This window comes from Aythya marila (genome assembly GCF_965140915.1).
Source record: "Aythya marila genome assembly, chromosome: 3".
Lineage (NCBI taxonomy): Eukaryota > Metazoa > Chordata > Aves > Anseriformes > Anatidae > Aythya > Aythya marila.
Window position 1 is genome coordinate 111,963,235 of NC_139044.1, and position 25,862 is coordinate 111,989,096.

The 25,862-nt window shown below is 40.5% G+C and overlaps 1 protein-coding gene across 4 annotated transcripts in view; it reads left to right on the plus strand.

Annotated features, from left to right (window-relative positions):
• The window catches only part of KLHL29 (kelch like family member 29), a 388,888-nt gene that overhangs the window by 246,096 nt on the left and 116,930 nt on the right, over nt 1–25,862 (plus strand). For 3 of the 4 annotated variants that reach the window (XM_082755983.1, XM_082755984.1, XM_082755982.1), the window contains 2 exons: nt 5,558–5,699; nt 6,464–7,006. In XM_082755983.1, coding sequence (XP_082612109.1) covers nt 5,558–5,699; nt 6,464–7,006 — 685 coding nt within the window. The remainder of the gene's footprint in view (nt 1–5,557; nt 5,700–6,463; nt 7,007–25,862) is intronic. The other variant, XM_082755985.1, reaches the window with a different exon arrangement.

Here is a 25,862-nt window from a genome sequence, read left to right on the forward strand (position 1 = left end):
TTTAATTTAATAAGGTTCAGTGGACCAGCTGTACACCAATTACTGTTGCCTATGGGCCATGGTTTATGACTATTTAAGCTTAAAAAAAAAAAAAAAAAGAAAGAAAAAATCAGCAACCTGGCAACTTGTCTGTGTTAGTCTGATGTAATTTTGAAGTTGTTCCATCTTGCTCCGTTCTGCCTGCACATCTGTATTGCAGTTAATTGCCTTAAAACTGTGAGACTGGTACTGCCAGGGTGTCTGTTTTTTTTTGTTATCTAAAAAGCTTGATAAAAGGACTTCCAGTTTTGTTTCATAGAATCCAGCTAATCCTAGCTTTGTATTCTTCTTGTATATCTTTGAGGGATATAACATTGCTGCCTGTGAAAGGTGCCAGTCAGGTTTAAGCCAGAGGTGAGCAGAAGGGTGAGTTCTGCATTAGAGCAAACAACCCATCAGGAGAGCAGGGCTTTGCACCAAACCCTTCCTCCCTTTGAAGCTTACCATCGAGGCTGTGGGGCCACTGTGGGCTGTAAATATGCCTAGCAGATAACAGAATACATATGGTGTATTGGGGCTCCCCAGGCTTTGGGAAATGCCAAAGTGGCCACTGTCACAGGCAGCTCTCCTTTGCACTGCTCTGGATTGATTCAGCTCTGCCTCTAAGGCTTCTCCAGCTCTAGGTGACAATAATCACACTGTCCTTGCCAAATGTGGTGGAACAAAATCCTGCTGGGGACCCTCCTAATGTCACTTCATACCAAGCTCAACTTCACAGGGATCATGGTAGTAATTAATCACTGCTGAGCTCTGCTGGATTTAACCAAGAGACGTATTGTGAAAGACTTATTATCCATCATAAAACTTTTCAATTATTGCCTGACTTGCAGTCATTTACCTTCCATGCCATAATCTCTCAAGCCGTCAATTATTTTTACAGTGGAAGGTGTAGGACATAGTTGGAACAGCACATCATAAGCGTTGCTTTATCTACTGGGTTTGGCTCTAAGCTACTCATCAGCTCTTGTATTTATGTTGACTACAGAAGCCTAAATTGGCTGATTTGTGGAAAATAATAAATACAAAGATGAAATGCTTCTGATGAATGTTTCAGTGCATTTATAAAATTTGTGCACTGATTCAGTTTTCTGTAAGGTTTGTCATTTTTAACCATGGGATATTTTGCTCCATGCAAAATAGCATCACACTGATTTAATTCAAGATGTTCTTTTAGACAGTGAAGGATCTTCTGAATTATTTTGAACTGCTATTGTAATGCTTAGTGGCTGATTAGTAACTTTGAGAGGCTAACCTCAGGTAAATTAATTATGTTCTCAAGTGGATAGGAAAAAATCTGCTTTCATAAGAGCATATAATTCTTATTTACCTTTGTTCTGCCAATTTGTTGCATCGTGGCTGTCTGTGTCTCCCCTTCATTAGTCATCTTGTTGTACAACGTTAATGCTAGATTTCAAGAATTGTTGTTTGGCTTGTCAGCAGAGAGGGTCTTAACTAGGTAGAGCTATACAGCGGTGAAGAAAATTGGCTTTATGTAGGATGAAACGAAGGAATGGGGTCAAAGTGTGAATTAACAATTTTCCAAAATAAAGCAAAGAAATCTTGCTTTCTTTGCCACTTGTACTAGAATTGGGAGAAATGAGCATGACTATAAGAAATTCTACTTCTAATTGCTGTTTTAGCTGAGTATCAAATAGAAAATTGTTAAGAAACTTTAAACATAAGCAAACCTAATCTCCAAAACTCTCTTCTATAGAAGTACATCGTTGTTCACTGCTGCAGTTCAAAGTGGCAGGCATGAGGTGAAATATAAGCTTTCACTGAAATTTTGTATTTGTTCTTAATGGTTATTTCAAACAAAAGGGAGAAAGAAATCCTCAAATTTGGATTCAGCGTACTTTATTTGCAACAAAAAAGCCCAGACTGAACATTTTAGGGCTGCTACAGAGATGCTGATAATTGATTTAGTAATCTTTGTAGTCTGCCTTGAAGTTCAGGCTATGAAATAGTACTGCCATTGACTAGCCAGGCTTCACCTTTTAGAAACCTTCTTGTCTTTTCATGTAAATAGACATTTGTCAGTATTTTTAAATGTATGCCCAGTAGATTTTTGTAATGCATTTCTTTTTTTTTTTTTTTTTTAATGTGTTTCTTGTTTAATTCAAACAAGCAGCTGACATGAAAGCTAAAGATAAAAGTGTAACATAGTACAATTAGTTCCTGTGAAGTCCGCAGATCACTAATGGAACACATCTCTTCCCCCGGCACGGCTGGCATAATACAGGCCATTTTTTGGTCATTTGTGTTGTACATTAAAAGCATCAAATAGAGTGCTGTCATGTGCCTGTGCGCATGGACATAAAGTTCTTCTGTTTGATAATGTTGGAAATCATTTCCCTTTCCAAATATGCAAATCGGTAATTGCTGCAATTGGATCAGAGACATGCAACACTTGTAATGTAACCTTTTATGTATTAAGAAAAATAACGCAGAAATGAGATCAGAGACCAGATTTGTATATATAAACGAAAGGAATTTAAAGCTGTTTTTCTGTTTCTACCACCATTATTGTCTAAACCGTGTTTCATTAATGTGTGTTGTGATTTCATACCAACTGATCTCTAGCTCTTTCTGATCCAATAAATACAAGTTCAGGAATACAATTTAAGAACAATGTGCTGGGCTCGTGCATTTAAATCCACGGAGCCTCTAAGAAGCAGGATTTGTGAACTTATTTAGTGCAAATGTTTTCTTGGAAAAAAAATAGCATTTTGTGGGAGCAGAGTAGAAGTATCTATTGGCAGCAAACCCTTTTTCTCTTTATCGGTGCTCAGAGTATGGAATTCAGATACAGATTTGGTGCTGACTCCACCAGTTTCAGATGTCTCTGGTGCTCTAGTTTTTCAGAAAGCCAGCTTTAAGTTGCAAAATAGGAAACTCGATTTTTGTAGGACTTAGGAGAGCTGTGTCATATACTCCCTTTCCTACCCATTCGATACAGAACATATGGTTTCTTTTAAAATCATAGCATGTGTGAGGTTCTGTATTATTTAAGGTACAGGAGTATTTTTGTCTTATTATAGATCGACACCGTTTTAAAGCAGTATGGGGATGTAACAAAGTTACATGAGATATTGCACATCTTGACAATGCCACACAGTAATGGGAAGTATTACAAACCTGCTTACAAGGCCCATTCATAGAACAAAGAAGTGCAACACATAGATGCCACATGCGGAGTCTGGCATATGTGGGGTGTGATCTGAGTTGTGAAGCCTCCTCTTCTTCCTTGATGGTTCATAAAAATGCCCAATTCTCCATATTGTATTTACTGGTTCTAAGTTTTCTTTTGGATAAATAATAGGAGGTTGGGGGAAAATGTCTTGGCTGATTTTTAGGCAGAGAACACAGGTGGTGTTTTTTCCTTTTTCTTTTTTTTTCTGCTGAAGAGTGCTTTAGCCACTGTTAAACAGTTCAGTTACAATCCAAAGTGATACTGCTAACATGGACTGGTAAACCACCTACAGCATTATTTCCCCTGTCAAAGACTTTCTACAACGTAAAAGCTAAAGGTATTCAGATTGAGCCTTTTCTCAGGACAATTTATAAACAAAAAGCTTTTCAAAATTGAGATTTATTTTCTTCCCTTACTGCCCTTTCTTTGCCACTGAATACAATACAATGAATCTTAAAGCTCTCGCTTGTCTGCATGTCTTCACTTTTTGTCTTTACTGTCACTTTTACTTCAGCTGCAAAAGTTCCAGGTTTGAAAAGTTAAGAATGGAATGAAAAAGGTGGGGGCAGGAGGAAATGTGAATCTAAAATCTGGGTATCATTGTCCTTGGTGCCAATAGAGTAGAAAAAAATAATGAAGAGGTTGAAGTAAAGATAGGGAAAAAAAGGCAGAAAAGGATAAATTGTCACGTTTTGAAGAGAAAAAAAAAAAAAAGGAACATTAATTTGGACACTGTGAAAATTCTCATTTCGGGATTCCTTAGAAAAAAGACATTAAGAATTACATTTCCCCATGACCATCTGCATTTAACAAAATATATTTTATTAAAATGGAAATGTTTAAAGGAAAGTATTTCCACTGTGGCTTCTGGCAGCAAAGACAGCAGCACGGCAAAAGCCCTATCTTCCATCAAGGTCTGCACCCAGATCTCCTGATTGCCACAGCCCAGGAAGGATAAATCTCAGGTAGAAAAGAAATGTGTGATAGGAGATGTCGGAGGCATTTGGATGAAGGAGGGAGTGTTGGAGCAGAGCAGAAGAGCTAGGAAGGGTGTTGGTGGGGGCAGAAGGGAGGACAGGAGGAAGCCGCTGAGTGGAGGAGAGCCGGCACCTCCGATGGATTTAAAGAGGTGAGGAATGACAGATGGACTTGGGAAAGGAACGCATGTATTTGCAGAGGGCAGAAATGGGTCTGTTAATGATTTTTTTCATGCAGTGATTGAAGTACTAGTAATGGGGAAAAAAAAGCCAGTGGTGTTGACAGAGATTTCATTGGTGCAACGTGACCCAGGGCATTTATGGAGCCTCTGTACCTCCGTCTCGGAGCTAAATTACTTCCCAGATGTAAGGCAAACAAGCGATCAGTCAGACTGGCCTCCTATTCTTTATGGCTTCAATCCTCAATACTCATTCAGCAATAGGCAGCTGGTTCCGTTTTCTTGGTTTAGGGGTTCTGACACCAGTAAAAACAAAACAAAACAAAAACTTTTAATCTTCTAGCAATGAAATATACTGCCAAGTCAAATAAACGAGACCTGTTAGAGCACCCTCATTTTGTACAAGCCTTTTCTCTGCAAAGGCATGGTTGTTTGGGAAGAACCCCTGAAATTGCTGGGAGGGGGGGAGCTAGCTGGTTTAACATTTCAGTCCACGTGATAGTTTCTTTATCTACAAATCTCTGTCAGATCACAGACCCCTTGATGATTAGTCAGCCCCGATCCTTCCCCTACTTTACAGTTATTTTAACATCTCTGAAGAACTGCCAACATACCCACTTTAGCGGCCAATGGCTGTTACGCTGCTTTTTTTATTGGCATTCAATTTTAAGGGTTGACAGACAGTAAATACTGAGACTTCTCTTTACTGTTCTACAGTAATTTGTCCTACAGTTGTAAACAAGTCGCTCTTTTCCTGCCTTCTGGTAAACAAAACCCACCATTTTTGGAGGAGACTGAGCAAACAGAAGATTGTCCCATTTTAGATAAGCTGTGACTGTCTGAATGGATATTGCCATGCATGTTTATTTTTTTATTTATTTTCAAGGCAAAAGAAACAACTTATTTCTGAAAGTACTTGGTTTTGTGGTTTGTTTTTTGTTTTGTTTTGTTTTGTTTTGTTAAATGGTGGCTCTATTAAATTTCCAGAAATAAATATTTTTTAAATATTGTATTTTCTAAATAGATATGCCATGCAAGCCTAGAGGAAAGTGATATTTAAAGATATCCTCTTGGACTGTAACAAACAAGCAAGCTTCTAGTTATGACAAACAGTGATTATTCCAAATTATCTTAACACTTTCATTTTGTATTTTCTCTCTCTCTGGTAGGCACCTTGCATTTCCAAGACTGAAAATCAGCCTCAAGGACTTGCAACTAGCGTTAGGTGGGGACAGACACCCATCAATCAGTCTACACCCTGGGACACTGATGAGCCACCCTCTAAACAGATGAGGGAGAATGAAAACCCAGGTATGTTTTTAATCTTATTTGTAATTCGACAAGGGAGAGTCATTCAAAGCAAATTCAATGCACTATCCCCATTTACCTCTGTAAATTAGACTTCATTGTGAGCCCTTTCTGTATTCTTTAGCAGGGTTTTTCTCTCATTGTAAAGACCCCTCAAGTTTCTTCTGTGCTGGGGCTAATATAAATGTATTAAGATGCCTGCAAGTTCATTAAAGTGTTTTTTTTTTATTTTTCCCTTCCTCCTTTGCCTTCACTAGAGTAAAAGGCACTCTGTAATACTTTAAGACCTCTTTTATGTCCAGAACTACCTGAAATGATTTCCAGCTTCCAGACACATATCATACATTGTGCTACTATGCCAGACACCTAATTACAATCTCTTTGTAGTGGCTGGAGCACCATTATTATACACACAGAGTGTTTGTCAGGGAGCCATGAAAGCACGGTGGGGAAAGAGGTTAATTTTCTTGGAAGCGTGTGCTTAAGCTGCGTAAAGCGCAAAACACATAAAACCGTAAACATGCTGCATGTCACCTGATGAGTATTTTAACAATTGCACTCACATCGCTGTAGCAATTTTATGCACTTATTGGGTTGGAAGAGTTCCAGATCCCGAGCCGCTTTCGATACCGTGAAGGATAAGAGCGTGGCTCGGTGGTGCTTCGGGCGGACGCGGGAGCGTGACGGGCAGGCTTGGGGCGGTTTTGTTCTGGTCCCCCCCTCGGTGCCGAGCCCGCTACCATTGCCAGCCTTCCTTCATGCCGCAGGTGCAGCGCCCTGGGTCACCACGGTGGCGGCCGGCAGCCAGCCCGCCCTCATCACCCACTCCTACGGGATGACGCAGCCGCCCACCTTCAGCCCGGCCGCCAACGTCCAAGCCCCTGTCATCGGCGTCACGCCTTCCCTCCCTCCGCACGTCACCCCCCAGCTCCCGCTGATGCCGGCTCACTACCAGCTCCAGCCGCAGCCCTCCCAGCCCCTCAGCAACATGGTGGTCAACCTCCAGAGCCAGCCCTTGTACACCAACAGCCAGCCCCTCAGCATGCCCTCCATGAGTGGTGTGGGCCCGGTGGCCCACCCGGGCCCCGGGGCGGTGGGCAATGGCCACCTGGCTTGTCCCATGCTGCCACCACCGCCGCCAGCTCTGCCCTCGGCTGCCCTGCCCAGCAGCGCGCCCACCACCAACGGGCAGGCGGCTGCCCCGCTGCCCCCCAACGCGGCGGGGGGCCCGGACAACACCAACAGGGTGCAGATGCTGCGGACAATTGGCGTGGGGAAGTACGAGTTCACGGACCCCTGGCACCCCAAAGGTAAGGCGGGCCGGCTCGGTCCCGCGGGGCGCGCGGGCACGGACGGCGGCGGGGCCGAGGACGGCGGCCACCCAGGGCTCCCCACCGCTCTCCTCGGGCCCGCCCGCCTGGCTCCAGCGTCTGTCTCTGGGCTTTTCTGTAATGCATAGCTTTGATGAATTAATGATGATGAAAAGTAGTGCTTTAGAAGGAGGGGGGACGAACTTCGGGTAGCTTTTATAGGGAAAAAGAGCTTTCAGGGCCCATCAAATAAGCTGGTGCTTATCTGATATGGAGACACATTAGGCAGCCGTCATCCCATGCCTCCTCTTAAACTGTATGTTTACAGTTTAATGTATGCTTATGTATGTACAGATCATGTTTACAGCAGGCCACTTTCTTTTTGGCCCCAGTTGTGCATTAGTCACAACACTAAACTTTTTCAGCTGTTGCCTTCTCCCCCACTTCAGAGCCGAAACCAAACTCAAGCAACCCTATTGACTGAAGCTGAACAACCCAAAATGTTCAGCGTTAGGGTAAAACTCTTCATTACCAGCTTCATTGGGCTCAAATGCCACAAAACACCATGAATTGTCAGGAGCATTCCTGAAAGGTTGACCTTTTCTGATAAGTAGTTTCTAAATGAGCCACGTTGTTGGGTCATGGTGAAGTGTTATTTCCGAGTGTCTTACCCCAGACACTTTAAAAATATCTGCTGTCTGTGCGCTTAGTTTCTAATTTCATTTGTGTAGTTTTCCCTGCTCCCTTGAAAATCATGACTGTGCCACTTGTGAAGGTAAAGTGAAATGCAGCTTACAAAAATATAAATGCAGACCTATCAGCAAAATCAATTAAATTGATTAAAAAAAAAACACCCCGAAGGCTTCATTAAGTCTGTGATATTTTATGTATACATTTGTATTCAGACACAATCCATGTGTAAATTATTTACTTGCCACAAGCTATTAAGTTCTGTTGTGTGGCTCTGTATTAAAGACAAGGAATCTCTATTAAAAACGATTAGTCCAATAACTCTTCCTGCTCATTACATAAATTGTACTTTGGTATGTGCAAATCTTTACCAAACGTCTCTTTAAAAAGAGTTAAGACAAAAGCTCAGAGTACTTTTTTAAAGCAAAATATTTGAACTGCTTTTAAATTCTCAGCTTTGAGCCCTGAATATGACTAGAACACCTGCAGGGGGGTGATCTGTTGAATTTTTCTTCTCAAGATCTAGATGGGCTTTAAGTAATATGAGCCCTGGTGTATAGCCAAAAAATTACCAACAGTTGCTTTTAAAGAGTTTTGTTAATTCTTTCCCTTTAAAAGAAATGAAAACCCTCAAAAGCAATTTGTCAGGTTAGGTTTATGAGTTACAAACTCTTGGTTTTGTAGAAGGAGGAAGGGCAGAGATTTAAGCTCTAAGCCTGGTAGACTGAGCTGCTGGATGTCTCTTCTCTCCATGGAAGCTATTCGTCTTCTGAAGGCGTCATCTCCACTTTTCTTAGCCACCTATCCCAATTTACTGCACTGGATACTTGGATACATGATCAAATTAACACAATTTAAAGGATTACTTGGTGTCATCAGAGACGTGCAAATATACAATACAAGGAAAAACACATAAGCCTAAACCACTTTCACTGTGGTAATTTGATCACATATCTGAGCCCTAGTGACGCTAACCTAGTGAGACAAATGAGCATGTCAGTGACTGCACACTCGAGGTGAGGAATACTCTCAAATGCCTTGCATACTTTGGGCCAGTAGCATCAGCTGTTACGTACTCTTCCTCCATCAATTAACCTTCAGTGTATCCCTCGCTAGCAGGTGAAGCAAACTTCAAGTCAGAGTCTAAGTAAGAAGATAGTAAAATATTTAATCAGTCTTTTAATATTTGATTTGCAACGTCTTAATCAGCATTCTTGCTTAAACTGCTGTAAACCCTAGTCCAGTCTGATTGTCCGCGTGCCACTGAGCACTCGGGAAATGGAGCTTCGCTTGACAGCGTGAGAGGCAGCAGTCAGCTCACGAGGTGTTCGTTAAGGTGAGGGAGAGAGTTAATGAATATGCTGGGCATGCCAGACCTAGCTCTGGTCTGGTGTTTGGAAACCTTTGTACCTAGAAGAGGCTTATAAGGAGAATATTGAAACGAGCCGTATTTCTAATCCATGACAACTGCTGACACACTAACCAGACTTTACCTCATAAATTGCAAGCTAGACAGCTGTTTTCCCAGGGATTTGCTAGCTTCTCTATTTATGACCACCAGCTCTTGAGTTATTCCTGGTCCTGGAGCAGTTAAAAACAAACATAAGATAATGAGCCTGCATACACAAATGTCTCATAAGCAGGAGTTATTTCATAATGAAAAAGTCATCTCCTCCTAAGTCTTAAAAGCCCGTAATTCTAAAGCTATAATTCCTCTAGTCAGAGCTAATGTCAGAGAAGGTAAAAGTTGGACTTTGTTGCTTTTTAAACAACCTTCAAATGAGAGGAAAAGAATCAGGATAGAGCAGACAACTAGGTGTCTAACCAGACCTTAAAACCTTGCTAGAATAAGATTCTTAATATAAACATTATGAATTTCAATGTGACTCAATTTTCTTTTTTGTTTTGTTTTGTTTTGTTTTAATTTCTGCCCTTTGGGATTTCAGCCTCTAAAGCCCAACTGATTTCACAGTCTTACATGATAGCCAGCTTTCTCTCTGGGAAGAAATGGAGGCTATAAAAGTGCTGAGGTGTTCAAATATACAAGTTCAAACTAGTTCTCTGCTAGTTTCATTTAAATATATTCTCTTTCTTTCTTGGGGAATCTTGGCCACTATTATAATAGGAGCCACTGCTAATGGCCCTAAGATCTATCTCATTATCCTGAGATACTCTGTATTATTATTTGACTTGACAATCCAGTCTTGTACAGGTTTGAATAATTACCCAACTATCCCTTAAGTGAAAGAGCAGTACTTGCTAGTTAATATGATAGGATTTCTTATATTTCTTATATTTTTAGACTTTATTAGGGACCTGATATGAAACATCATGCTTAATTTCCCATATTTTTCACTTGGCTGTGTATACGTTGGGGCTGTATTATACTGTGTGCATTCAGAGCGAGGTTTCTTACTTGGCTGCCTCTAAATGAAAGTAAACAAATAACGTTGCCAAAAGTTAAAGGCACAGCTAGTATGCTGTCTCATTTGCAATAGGTCAAGAGATCTCGTTTACATGACTGAAAGAGTCAAGTCATTTCTGTGGCTTTGCAAATAATTTATTTTTGTAACAAGAAACATGGTATAAAACAGATAGGCCATTCTCTTTACTGTGTCACAGCTAATTCTCACCTAATTCCATTGAAACTACTCACAAGATTTTCTTGCATGGGTTACAGAATCTCCTTGGTCTGGATGGGTGATATTCTGCAATAGGATTCTTTATTGCTTCTATAATATGTTAAATATGAACATTAAGTTTAGCTGCATGATCCATTTACTTAGTGAATTTATAAAACAGTCACATTACGGGAGACATAAATAACGTTTCAAAGTAATTATTGCTTTTAGCAATGTGTGATGTTCTGTAGAGCTGCCTTATGAAATGCATGGGATCTTTCACCATATACAATCAACACCAGTTTTGAAGGGTCTCTGGTTTGGACTGTAATGGCCCTTTTGAAGATATTTCCTCGTGAAGATATTCAGTGAATATCCACAGAATTTCACATAGCCAAATTTTTATGGTTTCTTTAGAAAAAAGTTGAGCAGCAAAGAATATTCAAACTGAATTTCTGTATCTTCAGGCTACATGATGTGCCAGCACAAGTTGCACTTGCACAAGGTGCCTGTGCAGAGGGAAGAGGGAGAGAAACTGTCCCTTCAGTTTCTAACACAAGGTGCTAGTACCCCACGTCATGGTGCAGTAATAGAGGGCAACGTCTACATACCTGCCAGTCCATTTGAGCCAAGATGGAGAAAAGTTAATATGTGATAAAGGACTAAAATTGAGTGGTACTCTTGCCGGAATAACTGATTATCTGAGATTTAGTCCTTGACTATTTTATAGGGTAGTATGGTTCTTTATATCCAAGACTTGTAGTAAATCCAAAATTGAACCCCTGGTTGATAGCCCTGCTGTGTGTAAGACACAAATGGTCCAGCTTGAACTCTGAGATCTGTCATACGCCTGGAAAGAGTCTTTCTTCATAAATTCAATCTACCTTGAAGCGTGGGTGCAAAATCAAAAAATGAGAAAAAATATTTTTATTGCAGTACTTTCTCCTGCAGTGTAAAATTAGCCATGGACATTTTGCGTTTTAATTTATGGATGTTCATGGATAACATTGATGTTTGTTTCCATAGTATTTTTTCTTCTTTATTTTTTTTGGTTTGCAGTCCTTAACTAGTGGGAAACAAAATCAGATGCTAATTAGTGTTCATACTGTAATGACTGTAGAAACATAACAGTATCAGAAATAAAATCTGAATGTTAATCCTTGTAACACTAATTCCTTAACACTTCATTTTCAAGCATCACCAAATACCATGAACTAAACGATAACAAAACTACAAACGAATACTGTTGCATCATCACTTATTGATTGCACCTTTCACACTTGACTTTATTGCATTGGAATTCTCATTAGACTTCAGACAATATTTACTTTCCTTAATCATGAATAGTAACAAGGCAGACAACAACATTTTTTCAATAACCATCAGCTTTTTTTTCACAAAAGGTTGAATTTTCAAAGGGACTTCAGCTTGACCTGCAATTCTGTGAGCGTACGTAGTTTTGCACATTAATGCAAGAGGAGGGGAGGGAAATTCAAAGTTCAAACTAGCATTTGGAATCCTAATGACATTTACTAAAGGATTTGGTGTGATAAAGGCTTTAGAAAGTTTGTTTTCAGTTCTCAGCCTTGCATCAGAATACATGGCCTGTGTAACCTTAGGAAAATCTCCCCTATTTTTGTATCCATACATATAGAGAGATAAACAGTTTACATACGTCTATATACCTAAATTTGTATATTAAATATTACCATATGTCTGTAGGCAACTATATATATATATATATATATATGTATATAGTTGCAGGCAAGGAATTCTACAATAGAAATGTGCATTTTATCTCTTATTTCTTGTAGGACAGTTAGGTCAGCATAGCGGTCTGTCAGCATGGTACGTGCTTCTTACTGCATTTTCCTTAAGATAGTCTTGATTTTATGGGGTAGCCTGAATAGTACCAAGATACAAAAAACTAGTGATCATTTGTAGGCTCACCTTGCTAGTGACATGTAATTGTTCACAGAATGACAGAATGGTTGAGGTGGAAGGGACCTCTGGGTCCATCTGGTCCAGCCCTTGCTTTAGCAGGGCCACCCAGAGCAGAGTGCCCAGGCCCATGTCCAGGTGACTTGTGAAGATCTCCAAGGAGAAGACTGCGCAACCTCTCTGGGCTCCACCACCCACATAGCACAGAATCACTTCTGGTGTTCAGAGGGAATCTCCTGTGTTTGAATTTGTGCCCATTGCGTCTTGTTCTGGCACTGCAGAGCCCGGTTCTGTCCTCTCTGTACCCTCTCTTCAGGTATTTATATACATTTTCAAGATCTCCTCTGAACCTTCTCTTCTCTAGGCTGCAGTCCCACCTCCCTCAGCCTCTCCTCATAAAAGAGATGTTTCAGGCCCTTCATCATCTTCATGGCCCTTCACTGGGCCCCCTCCAGTATGTCCAGGTATTTTATGTCGGGGAACTTAGAACTGGACACGGTACTGGTAGTTTCACCAGTGTTAAGTAGAGGGGATGGATCGCTTCCCTCTACCTGCTGGCCTTGAATACTTGGCCTAATGCAGCCCATGCTACAGTTAGCCTTCTTTGTGACAAGGGCACAATGCTGGCTTATGTTTTAGCATGTTCACCTGCAGTAATAAAATAAGTGCTTGAACAGGTCCTCTAATTTAAAATGTTTTTCAATATTGATTGCAGTTTTCTGTCATCAGAAATGGAGTAGCAAAATTGATGAGGGGCATCTGAGCCATCAGCTGAGTGAGACTGAAATACATTCCACCTTTTTGTGTTCCAGACGGAGTATTTTCAGTAATTCCTGCCCTGTCTTTTAATGCCACTATTGGTCAGGTCATGACAGACAATGATTTAGTGCATTGAAGAGTCAAAGAGGATTTGTAATAGTCCTAGAACATTACCTCGCTAAACGTACAGCATAAAGAAGGTCACTGAATTCTCCTTTGATTGACAGTTCTCAGTGTGTGAGTGACTTGAGATTTCCAAGTTTCAACTGGAGCAGGAGCCTCTTACCACTACCAATATTTTATAAGGGTTATTTAAAAAAAAAAATAGTATAGGGTTGCTAAAATGCAGTAAAAACTGAAACTACTCTTAAAACTCATCTGCTCCATCGTGCTTATATTGATACCTATTTTTTTAGAATAAACTCCAGATTGGCAACTTTAGTTCATCTGTTCTTGAAAGTACAGAGCTAGAGAATTTTGATTTTATTCTGTTAAATGATTTTATGTCATCACTTGCAGGTGCCTTTAGGTAATGACACAATAATAAATTTTAAGATGTCTTGAAACATTGCATACACTTTCTCCCCACTCAAAGTCTAAGACGTGCTTTACTTAGAACGTGGCTTCTTAACATGACAGTGGCCACTAAATGCATTTGAAGTAGGTCTGAGAGGAGGCAGGGCTGAGTTCTGTTGAATTACTGTTTTGTCTCCACACAACACTAGACTCACAAAGTACAAATTTTCTCAGGGACCACTTGATACCCAAAATCTAGGCTGCCTTTGGCGCAGAATAAGCGAGCGGCAAATTTTTTGAATGTAAACAGGTAATGAACCAATATAATCTATGGTATAATTAAAGCAATCTCCTTCTCTCTCATTTTCTAGGCTGGCTACCTGTTCATCCATCCATCCAAATCCTGTTCCAAAAACCACTCGCAGAGAGCTGGAACTGCATTTGGATGTTCTGAAAGTTGCTCACTCTACTGCCTTCCAAAACTCTTGTGGTGTCCCTGTTCTCCCTTCAGAACCTCTTATGTTTATTTTCTGATTTCTCTGGTCTTGTCTTCCCTTGATCCTTTGTCTTGTTCATCTCCTGACAGATATTTGGATGCAACCTTTGTCTCTCCTCCTAGGTTCACATATTATTTTCTTTTCACATAGTCCTCATATGCCTGGAGCCACCTCAGAACCATATTTCCTGAATGTTCAGTTTTCTCCACAAGTTTGGCTTTTGAATTTCTCACTAAGATTTCCTCTTCACAGTGGATACTTCCACTTCTTTTGCTTTCATTGATTTAAAAACAGAGAGTCAAGTTACAGCTACTGCAGAAAGTCAGCAGAGGTTGGGGGCTCTTTCGGTTTCCCTACAAGAAAGTAGAAATGCATTTTTTTTATATAATTGTTGGTCCTCGGTGAAGCAGTTGCTGAACTCTGAATGAAAAAGAATCATTTTTCTTGTTGCATTCCACGTAAGAATCATTCTATCCCATGTTGGGTTAAAAAAAAAAAAAAAAAGAAGTCTAAGCAGATTTGCAAAATACAAACATTTCCAAATAGCAACTTTTCTTACCCTGCTGTGCCTTGAGATTGCAGATGATAAGTTCTGCTATCCCACGGCGAGGCTGGGTTTGAGCTGCAGTCAATAATAATAACAACATGGGACTTGCATAACACCTTGCATCTTCAAAGTGCTTTACAAACATAAATCTAAAAAAAAAAATGTTTATCTTTAAATAACTGATCATACTTTGTAAGACAAAAGACACAAGGACTTCTGCTGAATTAAAAGGAGGAATAACTGTCAGGAAATTAGGTTTGGCGTAACATCCCACCAATCTGCTTGTTTCTTCTATGTTTACATGATGCAAACTTTGAGGAAAGGAAGGATTTGTATTTTGTAAATTAGAAATAACTTGTATCAATGATTTATTTTCTTTTTTTTTTTTTTTTTTTCGTTTTGTTTTGTTTTGTTTCCTTAAGTACAAAATAATTCAGGCCACAATTTGAATAGCTCATGTAAGAAAATTCTTCCCAGCAATAGACATACATATTTCTGGATGTTGTATTTCTGTACTTTGTCACAAAGATATGTTACTGAGTTCTTTCCACACAGTAGGATTTTCAAGCTTCTTGTATTCGGTCTGTTTTCTGTTCTGTGTATATTCAGGTTTCTAGCCATATGAAGCGAGGATAACAAGGTATTTGTATATCACTGCATGTTAATATTTACAAATCATGACGTTAGATTCCCAGACAAGTTATTCTGGAAAATATCATCAGGTGAAATCATCACTGGGAAGGAGATACATAGGCTTGCAGGAATGATTACACATAGAGAAAACTTCCATGTTTCAGAAAGACAAGTAAGGGTGACAAAGTTTTGTCAGAATCAGTTCAGAAAATTACAACATGTAATGTTTTACAAGATTATTACTGCACTGGAAAAATACTTGGACTACTGAAAAAATCAGGAGGTTCAAGAAAAGGGTTTGACTAGGAGTATAGACAGCAGTATATATATACATGTATGTGTATGTACATAAATATATATTCGTATATCTATGTGTACACACAATTAAGTCTGATGCATTTGGCTAGACAAGGTGCAAGATATCTAATCACGTTTCCACAGTTTGATTGTGTTATACTTTCCAAGGACCTAAAATGGAGTTTGGAGGGTTTGCCTGAAGACTGCACAGATCTGCTCAGTGGCATTGCAACATCAAAAAACAAGAACATAGGACTAAAGAGAACATTACATTTTTATTTATGACTCCTCTGATGTTTCAGAGGAAAACAAAGTATGTTTTGTCCATCAGTCACTAAAGTATTTGGGTGAGGATGAGGAAGATGATATGAAAAACACAAAATTGGCTAAAACAGAAGATCCTTAAGAGGATCATGGGCTGACACTGCTGCTCAGTCTGGCTGATTTATAGGGGGATCCAAACCCAACATCAAGCCCAGCTCCTCTGTGTGACCTTTTCCTTGTGAGTGAAAACATAAATGTTCCTTTCATCCCCAAGCTGTGGATGCTCTTTAGAACAAGGAGCATTTTGCACAAAACACTACCATCCTGTGGAAAACAGATGGAGGAGCAGTGCCAGTAGCCTCCTATTGCCTGTAACCTAGGAAATAGGAAATTCTGCGCTTTTCCTTTTCCTGCATGCTGTGCAGACTTTGTTACAGATGTGAATTTTCTAGATGGCTGAATTTGCTGGGGTTTAGGTGTTTTTCTGCTAGATATACTCCTGTCATGGCCAAACTGTGCTGTTTTATGAGCAGTGCACTTCTTTGAGGGTTTTTTATACTTCTGTAGGGTGGTTAGAGCCCTGATTTGGAAGCCACATTGAGCATCCAAATAGAAAAACACTTTGCAGGAGCATTTCAGAGCTTTAGCTAGATGGATGGCAGGTACCTCCAGCATGAATCTGTCAAGTGATTTCAGTTTCAGGCACATGCAGATATTTAACACTGAAGATAAGAAATATTTACAATAGTCTTTTATTTGCATAAATGTAGCTCACATTCCTTCAGCTCCATTATAACACAGTTCTACATGTATTTTACTTGCGAGAATGGTAAAAGCAAATTTGACATGCTGCCCAAGGACAGCTGCTACTCTGCTACTCATGTCCAGAAATGGAGTACGTTACAAGAGCAATCTGATAAAACCTTACACCAGCAAGATTTTCTTCTGTGAGAACTTAAATCAGCTCCACAGCTCTTCCCTGGAAGTGCCACTTATGCCTTTGGATAAGCCATTACCATTTTACTTTTTTTTCCCTCTCTCAAAACTGCCATATAGGCAAACCATGTGCAGTGAAAGCAAGTGAATTTAGGTGTTATCAGTCAGAGATGCTTTAATTCACTTGCAGTGTGATAAAGCAATGCTGAGAACATCACTTGGCTTTAAGGGTAAATTAAATCAAGAATTTTATCAAAGCCAGGAAGTGATTTTAGCATATATTTTTTTTCTCCAAATTCTTGGATGTTGTAGTGACAGATTCAGTACTTCAGTAAGATTTGGTATTTCCTGAGACTGATTTTTTTTTATTTAAAGAAAGTGTAGAAGGGCTGAGAAACTAGAAAATTGTTTGGGCACAGTAAAGGCATTAGTTATTATTTATGCACCAAAGATCTATGTAACTGTCTAGAAATAGTGTCTAAACATATTAAGAAGGCACATTCTAAATACCAAAATATGTTCTAATAGACAGTTGAGAATTGGAGTCCATCTGAAAAGTGCAAAGTCCTTTTGCATTTATTAAATGAGTTGGCGACATGGGCTGGTTCCTACCACTTTGAACTTGCTGAAAGCAATATTGGCTTTTTAAGATAGCTTCACACTGCAGCGGGAGGTAGCCATCCCTAGAGCAGAGTTGGGCCCACACTGTGTGTTTATGGCAGAAAAAGGGGTAGCCATATTGCATCCAAATGAAAGGAGAGAGGTGCTTTAAGGATGTAAATTATAATTACGCAGTCTGGATCTAGATTATAATTACATAGTCTGGAACTACGCCAAGACAATGAAATTAATATTTTAAGTTTGGAGGGAAGAAAAATGAGATAGCGTTTGGCTGGGTTCGTAGCTGTCTGTCAGCCATGAACTCACAACCAAGAGAGTGCAAGGAACCTACCTCCCAGAAAGAGATGCAGAGACATTTACTTAAAATCTTAAATGCACAATGGAATATGTTAAAAAGATCATAGTAATAAGGAAACGACGCGATGACATTGTTGAATGTTACTATGTGGTTAGTAAATGAGAAAGCAGGATCATTTATATTCAAAACTGAAGTATTACTTCAAAGAACCCCAGCTGGTAGTCAAGTCTTTTGGGTAAGATTTCTTCCCTAACTTACCTAAATTTAGAAAGTAGGCGCATTACCCAGTCACATAAACATGGGCAGTTAGGGCCGTGTATATCCTAGGCCTGAAGTACATCTTATCTGGTCTCCTGGTACTGGTAGGGCCCACCTTTTCCATAGGTGTCAGCTGCTTTTAGGTGTCTCGGCTATCCCAGAGCATCAGGCAGTGTCAGTAGCCAGCATGCCAGCTGCTGAACCCAGTTGAAGCTGGTTGCCCACCTGAATCACGCTCAGCTCCGTTGGCTGCACTGATCAGATTTCCACAGACGCAGGAGCTCAGACACCTAAAAGACTTAGATTGAATATAAATATCTTATCATAACCTGGTCCCATCCTAAATTTCAGAAAAAGGGTCAAGAGTCTCAGAAGATGTACACCTCTTGGTGAACACTTGCTTCACTGTCAGAAGTACAATATCACAAAGTACAACCCTTGTATTTTACAGATAATTTTTTAAGTGGGCCTTTTGATATTATGGGTTTAAAAGTTACCTAGCAGTAACACAATATTTGCCTCTTATTAACACTAAAACATATTGATCCAGGAGAGGTAAGCAAACAGTCTAGCCCCCATTTGTGATCAAGTTGGCTTGCCTCATTTGCCCATGGACAGCTTCTTCTGCATGTCATACATCCAGTGTTTTACCTGTCACTATTTTCATTGGCATAACTAAAGCTAAGTTCAACATATATTGCCAACAGTTTTGATTTGGTTTATTAAAGTGCTATTTATACTTTTATCTCACGAATTTATCGTACTATCTTACACTGTTTAATATATTATGGCCTACTGAGAGTTTGAAGAAGCAAGAAGCTTAAGATACCTCAATCAGGAGACGAGACTTGCAGTAATGCAGTGTCCCGCCGGGTACTTGAGCTTTGTGGTTTTGCAGTGACTCAGAAAAAAAAGAGTGCCATGTACACTGTCTCACCAGCTCTTGGTCTTTTCTCAAAGGTTTCCTCACTAATTCCCAGCTCATCACGGTCCTCATCAGCCTGTGTAATGCGCTCATCACACGCTCATTTTCAGCTTTTGATTTGGCCAGGCTGTCTGCTGGGGAAGACTTCCTCTGGTAGAAGTCTCCAGGTACATGAACAAGTGAGCTCTAAGTGTTACTAATAAAAAATCCTTTAATCCACTTTAACAATGATAAATTGGAACTGAGAACTTCTCCTAACTTTACAGATGCATTCTGTTCAGAATTTCCCTTAAGCCAGGAAATCACCTTACGGGCAAGGGAAAAGGCCTAAACACCCCGATGTGGACAATGGGAATTGAAGGCCAAATGCTCAATGACTTCCTGGCTATCTAAAGCACCTAATGATGACTGTCCTGGCTATCTGAAGCACCTAATGACTGTCTGCTGATCTGCTGACATGGCTAATTAATAGCAAATTCACTGGTCATTACCATTATTTTTATTCTTAATTCACACTGACAATTCCCTTTTATTTTTCATTTTGTTTGTGTTGTAGTCTACAAGATGAAAGGAAGTATCTGATGTGGACCACAGCAGTGTAGCCTGAGCAAAGGTCTGGCTAAAATGTGCCTTTCTGGAGTTAGATGTATTAGCTATATTGTCTTGGCTGTCAGTGCATCACACCTGAAATCTGTATTATAATCCACGCACTAGTCTACATTTTATTTCTGCTTGTATGCTGAGGAACATAGCATGGTCAGATATAAAGAAAAATGAAGTCTTTTTTCTTCTTCTTGCCAAAAAGCGTAGGTTTTTCAGCTAAGGGCTTACCTCTAATGGTTAGTTCCTCTTGTAATCCCCACAGATAGTGGCACTCTAACATGTCGCACAGTACAGCTCATATAGCCATGCTATACAAGGTCCAAACTAACATCTGGGCAACAGGAGGGCCCTTGGAGGTTCACCTACCTGGCCTCCCATGTGTTGGTACCACTGCTGAGCTCCTCTGGGAGCATGCCAGGTGCCTCCTTCGTGCCATCAGTACCTCAAGTACTATGTTCAGCTGTGGGCCCCTCAGTACCAGAAGGACATCGAGGCCCTGGAGTGTGTCCAGAGCAGGGCTACGAAGCTGGTGAAGGGCCTGGAGCACAAGTCCTGTGAAGAGTGGCTGAGGGCACTGGGGGTATTTGGTCTGGAGAAGAGGAGGCTCAGGGCAGACCTTATTGCTCTCTGCAACTGCCTGAAAGGAAGGGGTGGGGAGCTGGGGGTCGGCCTCTTCTCACAGGTAACCAGTGATAGGACTAGAGGTAATGGCCTCAAGTTGTGCCAGGGGAGGTTCAGGTTGGAAATGAGGAGACATTTCTGCTCAGAAAGAGCAGTCAGGCACTGGGACGGGTTGCCCAGGGAGGTGGTGGAGTCACCGTCCCTGGGGGTGTTCAAGGAGAGGTTGGACGTGGTGCTTGGGGACATGGCTCAGTGGGTGACATTGGTGGTAGGGGGATGGTTGGACCAGGTGATCTTGGAGGTCTTTTAATAATAGTAAGTCTTAATAATTTTATGATTCTTACGTGACCTGCTCAGGCTTCAGGAGTCAACAGGAGTCAACACATGTTCTAGTACCTGCTTTCCAAGCAGCCATACAGTATTTGCAAGCAAATGTAGGCTCATTGTTTCATGTTTAATGTCGAAAATCTGGTCCCAGTGGTGTTTTGTTGGTGTTGTTGGGGTTTTTTTTGTGCATCAGTATACTAACATCTGGCTTTTCCTGGCTTGGCAGACAGTCTGTATCACTAAGTAGAACCAAACTATGCATTGATATGGACAGAGATGATCCTGCACCGATTTCCCAAAGGACAGTAGGGCTATTGGCAAATTAGATAGTTGGAGAAATTCTCCATCTCTCTTCCTTTTCTTGATGTCAGGGAATAAAATTGAGGGGAAAGCAGAAAACAAACTAATGTGAATGTAATTCCCAAATTTCAATCTTCTGTATATTATGGGTCATTACCCGTTAATTTGCTAAATGGCAGTTTTCTATGAAAGAAAAGTTTTGTTTAGCTGTATAATGATGACAGATGATGTAATTAGTATCATTCCCACATTGAAAATGATAAAAGCATTTCTTTTGTGTGTCACTGCTTTTAGACAGTATAATATCAAAAATGATAACAGTATGAAAATTGCACTGGCCGCTTTCATATATTGTGCATTTGGAATACCTCAGTGATATGATACAAGTAATGACAGGTACTTTGCCATGTATTCATTTTCTCCACTCTCTAGCCTTTATATTACAGCAAAATTAAAGCACAGCACTAAGCAAACCAGACGTGCCTGAGTACAGAGCCATCTTATGAGACTGTAAATGGCTTGAGTCCCTTTATTATTGCTGGTTATGATAATTAAGCGATTACAAACAGGGTTTTTGAGGGAGAACATTGAGTCATTTTTCAGTTAAAGAAGTTCGGGGGGGTATTTTAATTTCAGGCCACGTTTGTTGCTTGAATTAGTTTTAATTATATTCTGTATAAGTACTTGCCCCATATCCTGGTCTTGATAGTGGTAGATATTCTCATTTAAATATAAATAAATGCCAAACTTATTTAACATGGAAAAGTGACTGCTGTGACTGTGTAGTAACAATTTTCTCTTTGTTGCTATGGTTTGGATTTTTATATAAACTTTGCAAATATAATAAAGCTAATGGAGCTCTTCATCCAAGGAAATGGGTATATTCAAGAAAATAAATTACATTTTGCAAGCTAATGAGCTCTACTAATTGTGTTTATCCTTGTGAATTAATACAATTTAAGCAAATCTATCCCCCAAAATCAAGCATTTGATTGCATTTTAGCTGCGTGGAAATCAGAACATCCGGATCAAATCCGAGTTTACTGGATATCCAAGGGGTAGGGGAGAAGGTTAATTTTCATTGACTTGTACAGCTGGTGCTAGCTCCTAGTAAAGCAGGAGAAGTCAGACTTTGAAAGTTGTCACTTTCCTAATTTATTTTATTTTTTTTTTATTCAGCTACTTCCCTCACAGGCAGAATTTGCAACAAAGAGTTGTGTGTAATAAATCCTATGTAATACTCTGGCAGGCCTGCAGGAGTCATGCTAATTAGCCCACATGCCCACAGGACAGGATAAAAGAAGGAAGGAAAAAGGGAATGACAGTTGTACTTCTTAAGACACAACTTATCTTCGCACAGTTCCCTCTCTCCCTCCCTTTTCTCACACTTTCCTTTGCCAACATTTGGACTTTTTTTTTTCTTCTTATAAACAGGTTTTCAGTTCGGTAAGGTATTTTGGGAGACGTATGATGGATTACAAACCTCTGTGTGCATTTTGGCAGATTTTAGATTATGCTCCTGTATGGTTTTTTGGAAGCGTGACAGCAAGGAGAGAAAATGGCCAGTCTGAATGTTCGAAATGCTGCAAATACCCCCAAAAACTCCCAAGCAAACTGTGTTGGTGAGCAATGCCAAGCAAGCAGGCTCTGGCTGTGAAGTTTGCACTATAGGAGGGTGACAGCAGTTGTCAGCAGCGGGTCCTTGCGGAGACGGTTTAGCTGCCACTTTTAACACTGTGCGAGAATGAAGTCCCAGCCTAAATGACTGCACTTCCTTGGTCTCCACTGCACCATAGCCCTGCTTTTTTATCCTGCCAGATCACTTTCAGCGCCAAAGCAGGAGTCCCAGCAGTTAACAGCCATGGCAGATTCCTCGGATAGAGCAGGCGTGAGATCAGAGTGCTCCTGTTTCTCAGCTGCGGGCCCCTCTTCATTTAAACCAGAAGTGGGAAGCAGAGCCAGGCAGCCTTTCTCAGCTGCTGAAAAAAATAGCGTCATAAAGACGGATAGCAGACACAAAAAGAGCTCAGAAATGAAATTTGTTTGTTTCTTTGTTTTATTGCAGCGCAGGTAAGAGCTTGGATGATCTGTTGCAGTTTCTGCACTGAAAAAAATGTATGTCTTCCATCACTGGCACCCAGGTGCTTAAAAGGACCGTTAGAACTAACGAAGTTTTGGATTAATTATATCTGGGTAGTGTGAAGAGCACACTTCCTCAGAATAGATAAAATTACACCATTAAAGAGATGCTTATATCAGAGTAATTTATTTTGGAAGAAGTAAAGAAGAAAAATAAGGAGCGATCACACCTGTAAGCAGGTGTAATTATGTCCAGAGTAGAAATTGTATTGGAATAATAGCTTTGACTAGAAAAGATGTATTTATCAGTCTTGTAAGAGAAATATTTATATAAGGAAAGGTTTTGATGCACAGAGCCACTCTGGATTCCATGGGTTCCTGGCTCCCCAGGCAGGCATTAACACAGCAGACCATAGCAGCTCCACAAGAGCCGTACCACAGGTACGTAACATAGGGGGCCCAAAGTACACACTAATGAAACCATTATCTTATCAATGGTGTGAAGTTTAGAGCTATCTTCAGCAGAAGCTACTATGATTTTCCATAAAAGAACAGAGAATTTAGGGACATTTTTATTATTTAACATCACATCACCAGTAAAAAATAAAAGGAGGAAGCTAGAGGAAGGATAAAGTGCAAAAATCTTTACATAAAAAATAATGTTCTCATCTGAATGAAACTATAGGCAGCTGGGAGAAAAGGATCTGGGGTTTATTCTGTGCCTGGCACTGAAAGATTTTGCTAATAGCAGGTTAAAAGTTACCCATTGGCTGCAGCAAAACTGGATCTCAGAAATGAGCACAGCCATGATGACTTGATATTTTTGGGCTGCTGACTTACTGCACAGACCCATGCGTATCAGCAAGAGTTAAAATCAAAGTGGAACCTCAGTTCTGAAGTACCTTTTTCTACGGCGTTTGAGTCAGCTCTGAAGCGTTTCATGTCTCACCACGTGGGGATGCGGGGGTCATTTCTTGGCCCCGCTGACCCCATGCAGATTTATTGTAGAATGATATCGGTGCAAACACAGCTTTGATACATCATGCAGGTTGCTCTGTGACTCCTGCAAAGTGCTGACCACCCCAAGTCTGAGAGAAAAGATACCTGCACGGAGCTGAGCTCTATTACGGGTTATAAAGCCGAGACGGGTTTGAATGATAGAAAGAGTCCTGGCAGGCTGTTAGCTCTCATCAACTGGGAAAATGGAAATGTTTATTAATAAGAACCTTTGACATGAAATGCATGCCCCCTGCACTAGGCCCGTGATTAATAACATTAATTATGGGGAGTTCATTACAGTCTCATGGGGATATGATATGTAATTCAGCCAGCATTTCATTGTAAATTAGCATTAATGTCCACCTTAAGTACAGTAGCTATCTATAGCCATGCGGAAGGAGCTTCAGTCAGTGCGTGCAATAACATCACCTTATTAAATGACAGTAGACTTCTACTTCAACAACAAAAAATAAAAATTAAAAAAAAATACAGACTCCTTAGCATTTCTCCTATGTTAAATCTGCTGTGGCTGGCATCGTACTACCTATTGTGAGTAACCTACTGGCACTATAAAAACTTGCCTCAGTGGTGTTATAAGAGAGTCGAGCGCCTTGCTGATTTTAAACACAAACCAGATCATTTGAAAATCTGGTTGAAAGTAGTCTTGATTGCTGTTTCATTAGCAATTAAAAGAGCATGTAACCTAATGGCTTTTTCACCCCGGTCCAGAGGAATTATGCACAGTGGGCAGCTCTTCAGTTGGTGTAAACCATCAGCACTGTAATGAAAGCAATGAACCTTCACTGATTTGCGCTGAGAATCTTGCCTGCTCCAAATTGTTCAAACATACGCCTTCCTAAAACCACTCTTTATTGTTAGCTGGTTGAGTAATAACAAAATATTTAGTCTCACTTGAAATTCCTTTTCTTCAGTTTGACTTCCAGGAATCCTTTGTGAAGGAACTGTCTGACCTCAGTTTCTTCTGAGCCGTATGTGTTGATTCACATACCAGTATACAAATGATCCTCATGTGCAAACATGATTTATTTGTCCCTGTGTAGCATCTCAGGACACAAAAACTACTCAGAGCCACTGTCTTCCTGTGGTGGAGGTGGCCAGGAGGACCATACCCATGTATGTTTTTAATCTGCTGAAGAAGCAGCTGCTGGCACATGGTAATGGGAAACATCATGCAGATGCTGAAAAACAGCTGAAGGACAGAAGTCTCCATTAAAAGATTTTATGTATATGAAATTATGTTTGTGTATAAATACAGATCCAGTCAAAACGGGGAAAAAAAAGGAAGAGGGGGTACAAGAACCAGATTTTTTTTCTTTTACAATCACAGGTAATTTTGTGCGAAACATGTAGTTTAGGACAGCCCAAGGATCCCTTGCCTTCCATGCTGATTCTGTGATTCTGTGATAGCACTCTCTGAAATTTATGATCTGTAGAGAAAAACTGGAAGCCATAGCTACACCGTGCCAAGGGAAGACAAGAAGAAAACTCAAGGACCTCAGCAACAGCTTAGATTCTGAGAGCTTTCTGGGAAAACGTGCTCAGATTTGTTGAGCTGCCTACCTAAATTGAAGCCAGCTCGAGAGAACTGTAAATCAAAGTAGCCCTGCAAGTGTCTGCGCTAGAGAGCTGGGTAGCAGCCTGCAGCCATTTGGCACCGAAGGATGCGAGTCGGCCGGATCCAGCACCTGTTCGGCTCTAAAACACTTTTCTTAGAATTCGCACAGCTGACCGGCTCCTGGGGAAAAACGCAGCAGCTGCTGGGCAGCAGTGGTTAAATATAGGAAATGGAGAATGCCGCATCCAACTGGAGAGGGAGGGGGCGGCAGGAATCCGGCTGCAATGAAAATTCTCCTCGGTGGAAAGGGCCCCGGGACGATCAGGAATCGGAGGGTTTTACACCCTGGGTTTGCTCTCTTCTCTGTGACTGCACCTACAGTTGTGCACTACATCAGCCCCAGATAATGCTGGGCGCTTGGTTGGCGCTGGCTTGTCACTCCTGGAATGTTTTTGGAATAGCAAGCGAGGGCCTGTCGTCTCCCCGTGGATCTTGTCGAGATACTGAGATGTGTTGCCTGTAGTTTGATTTGATTCTTTGTAGCAGTT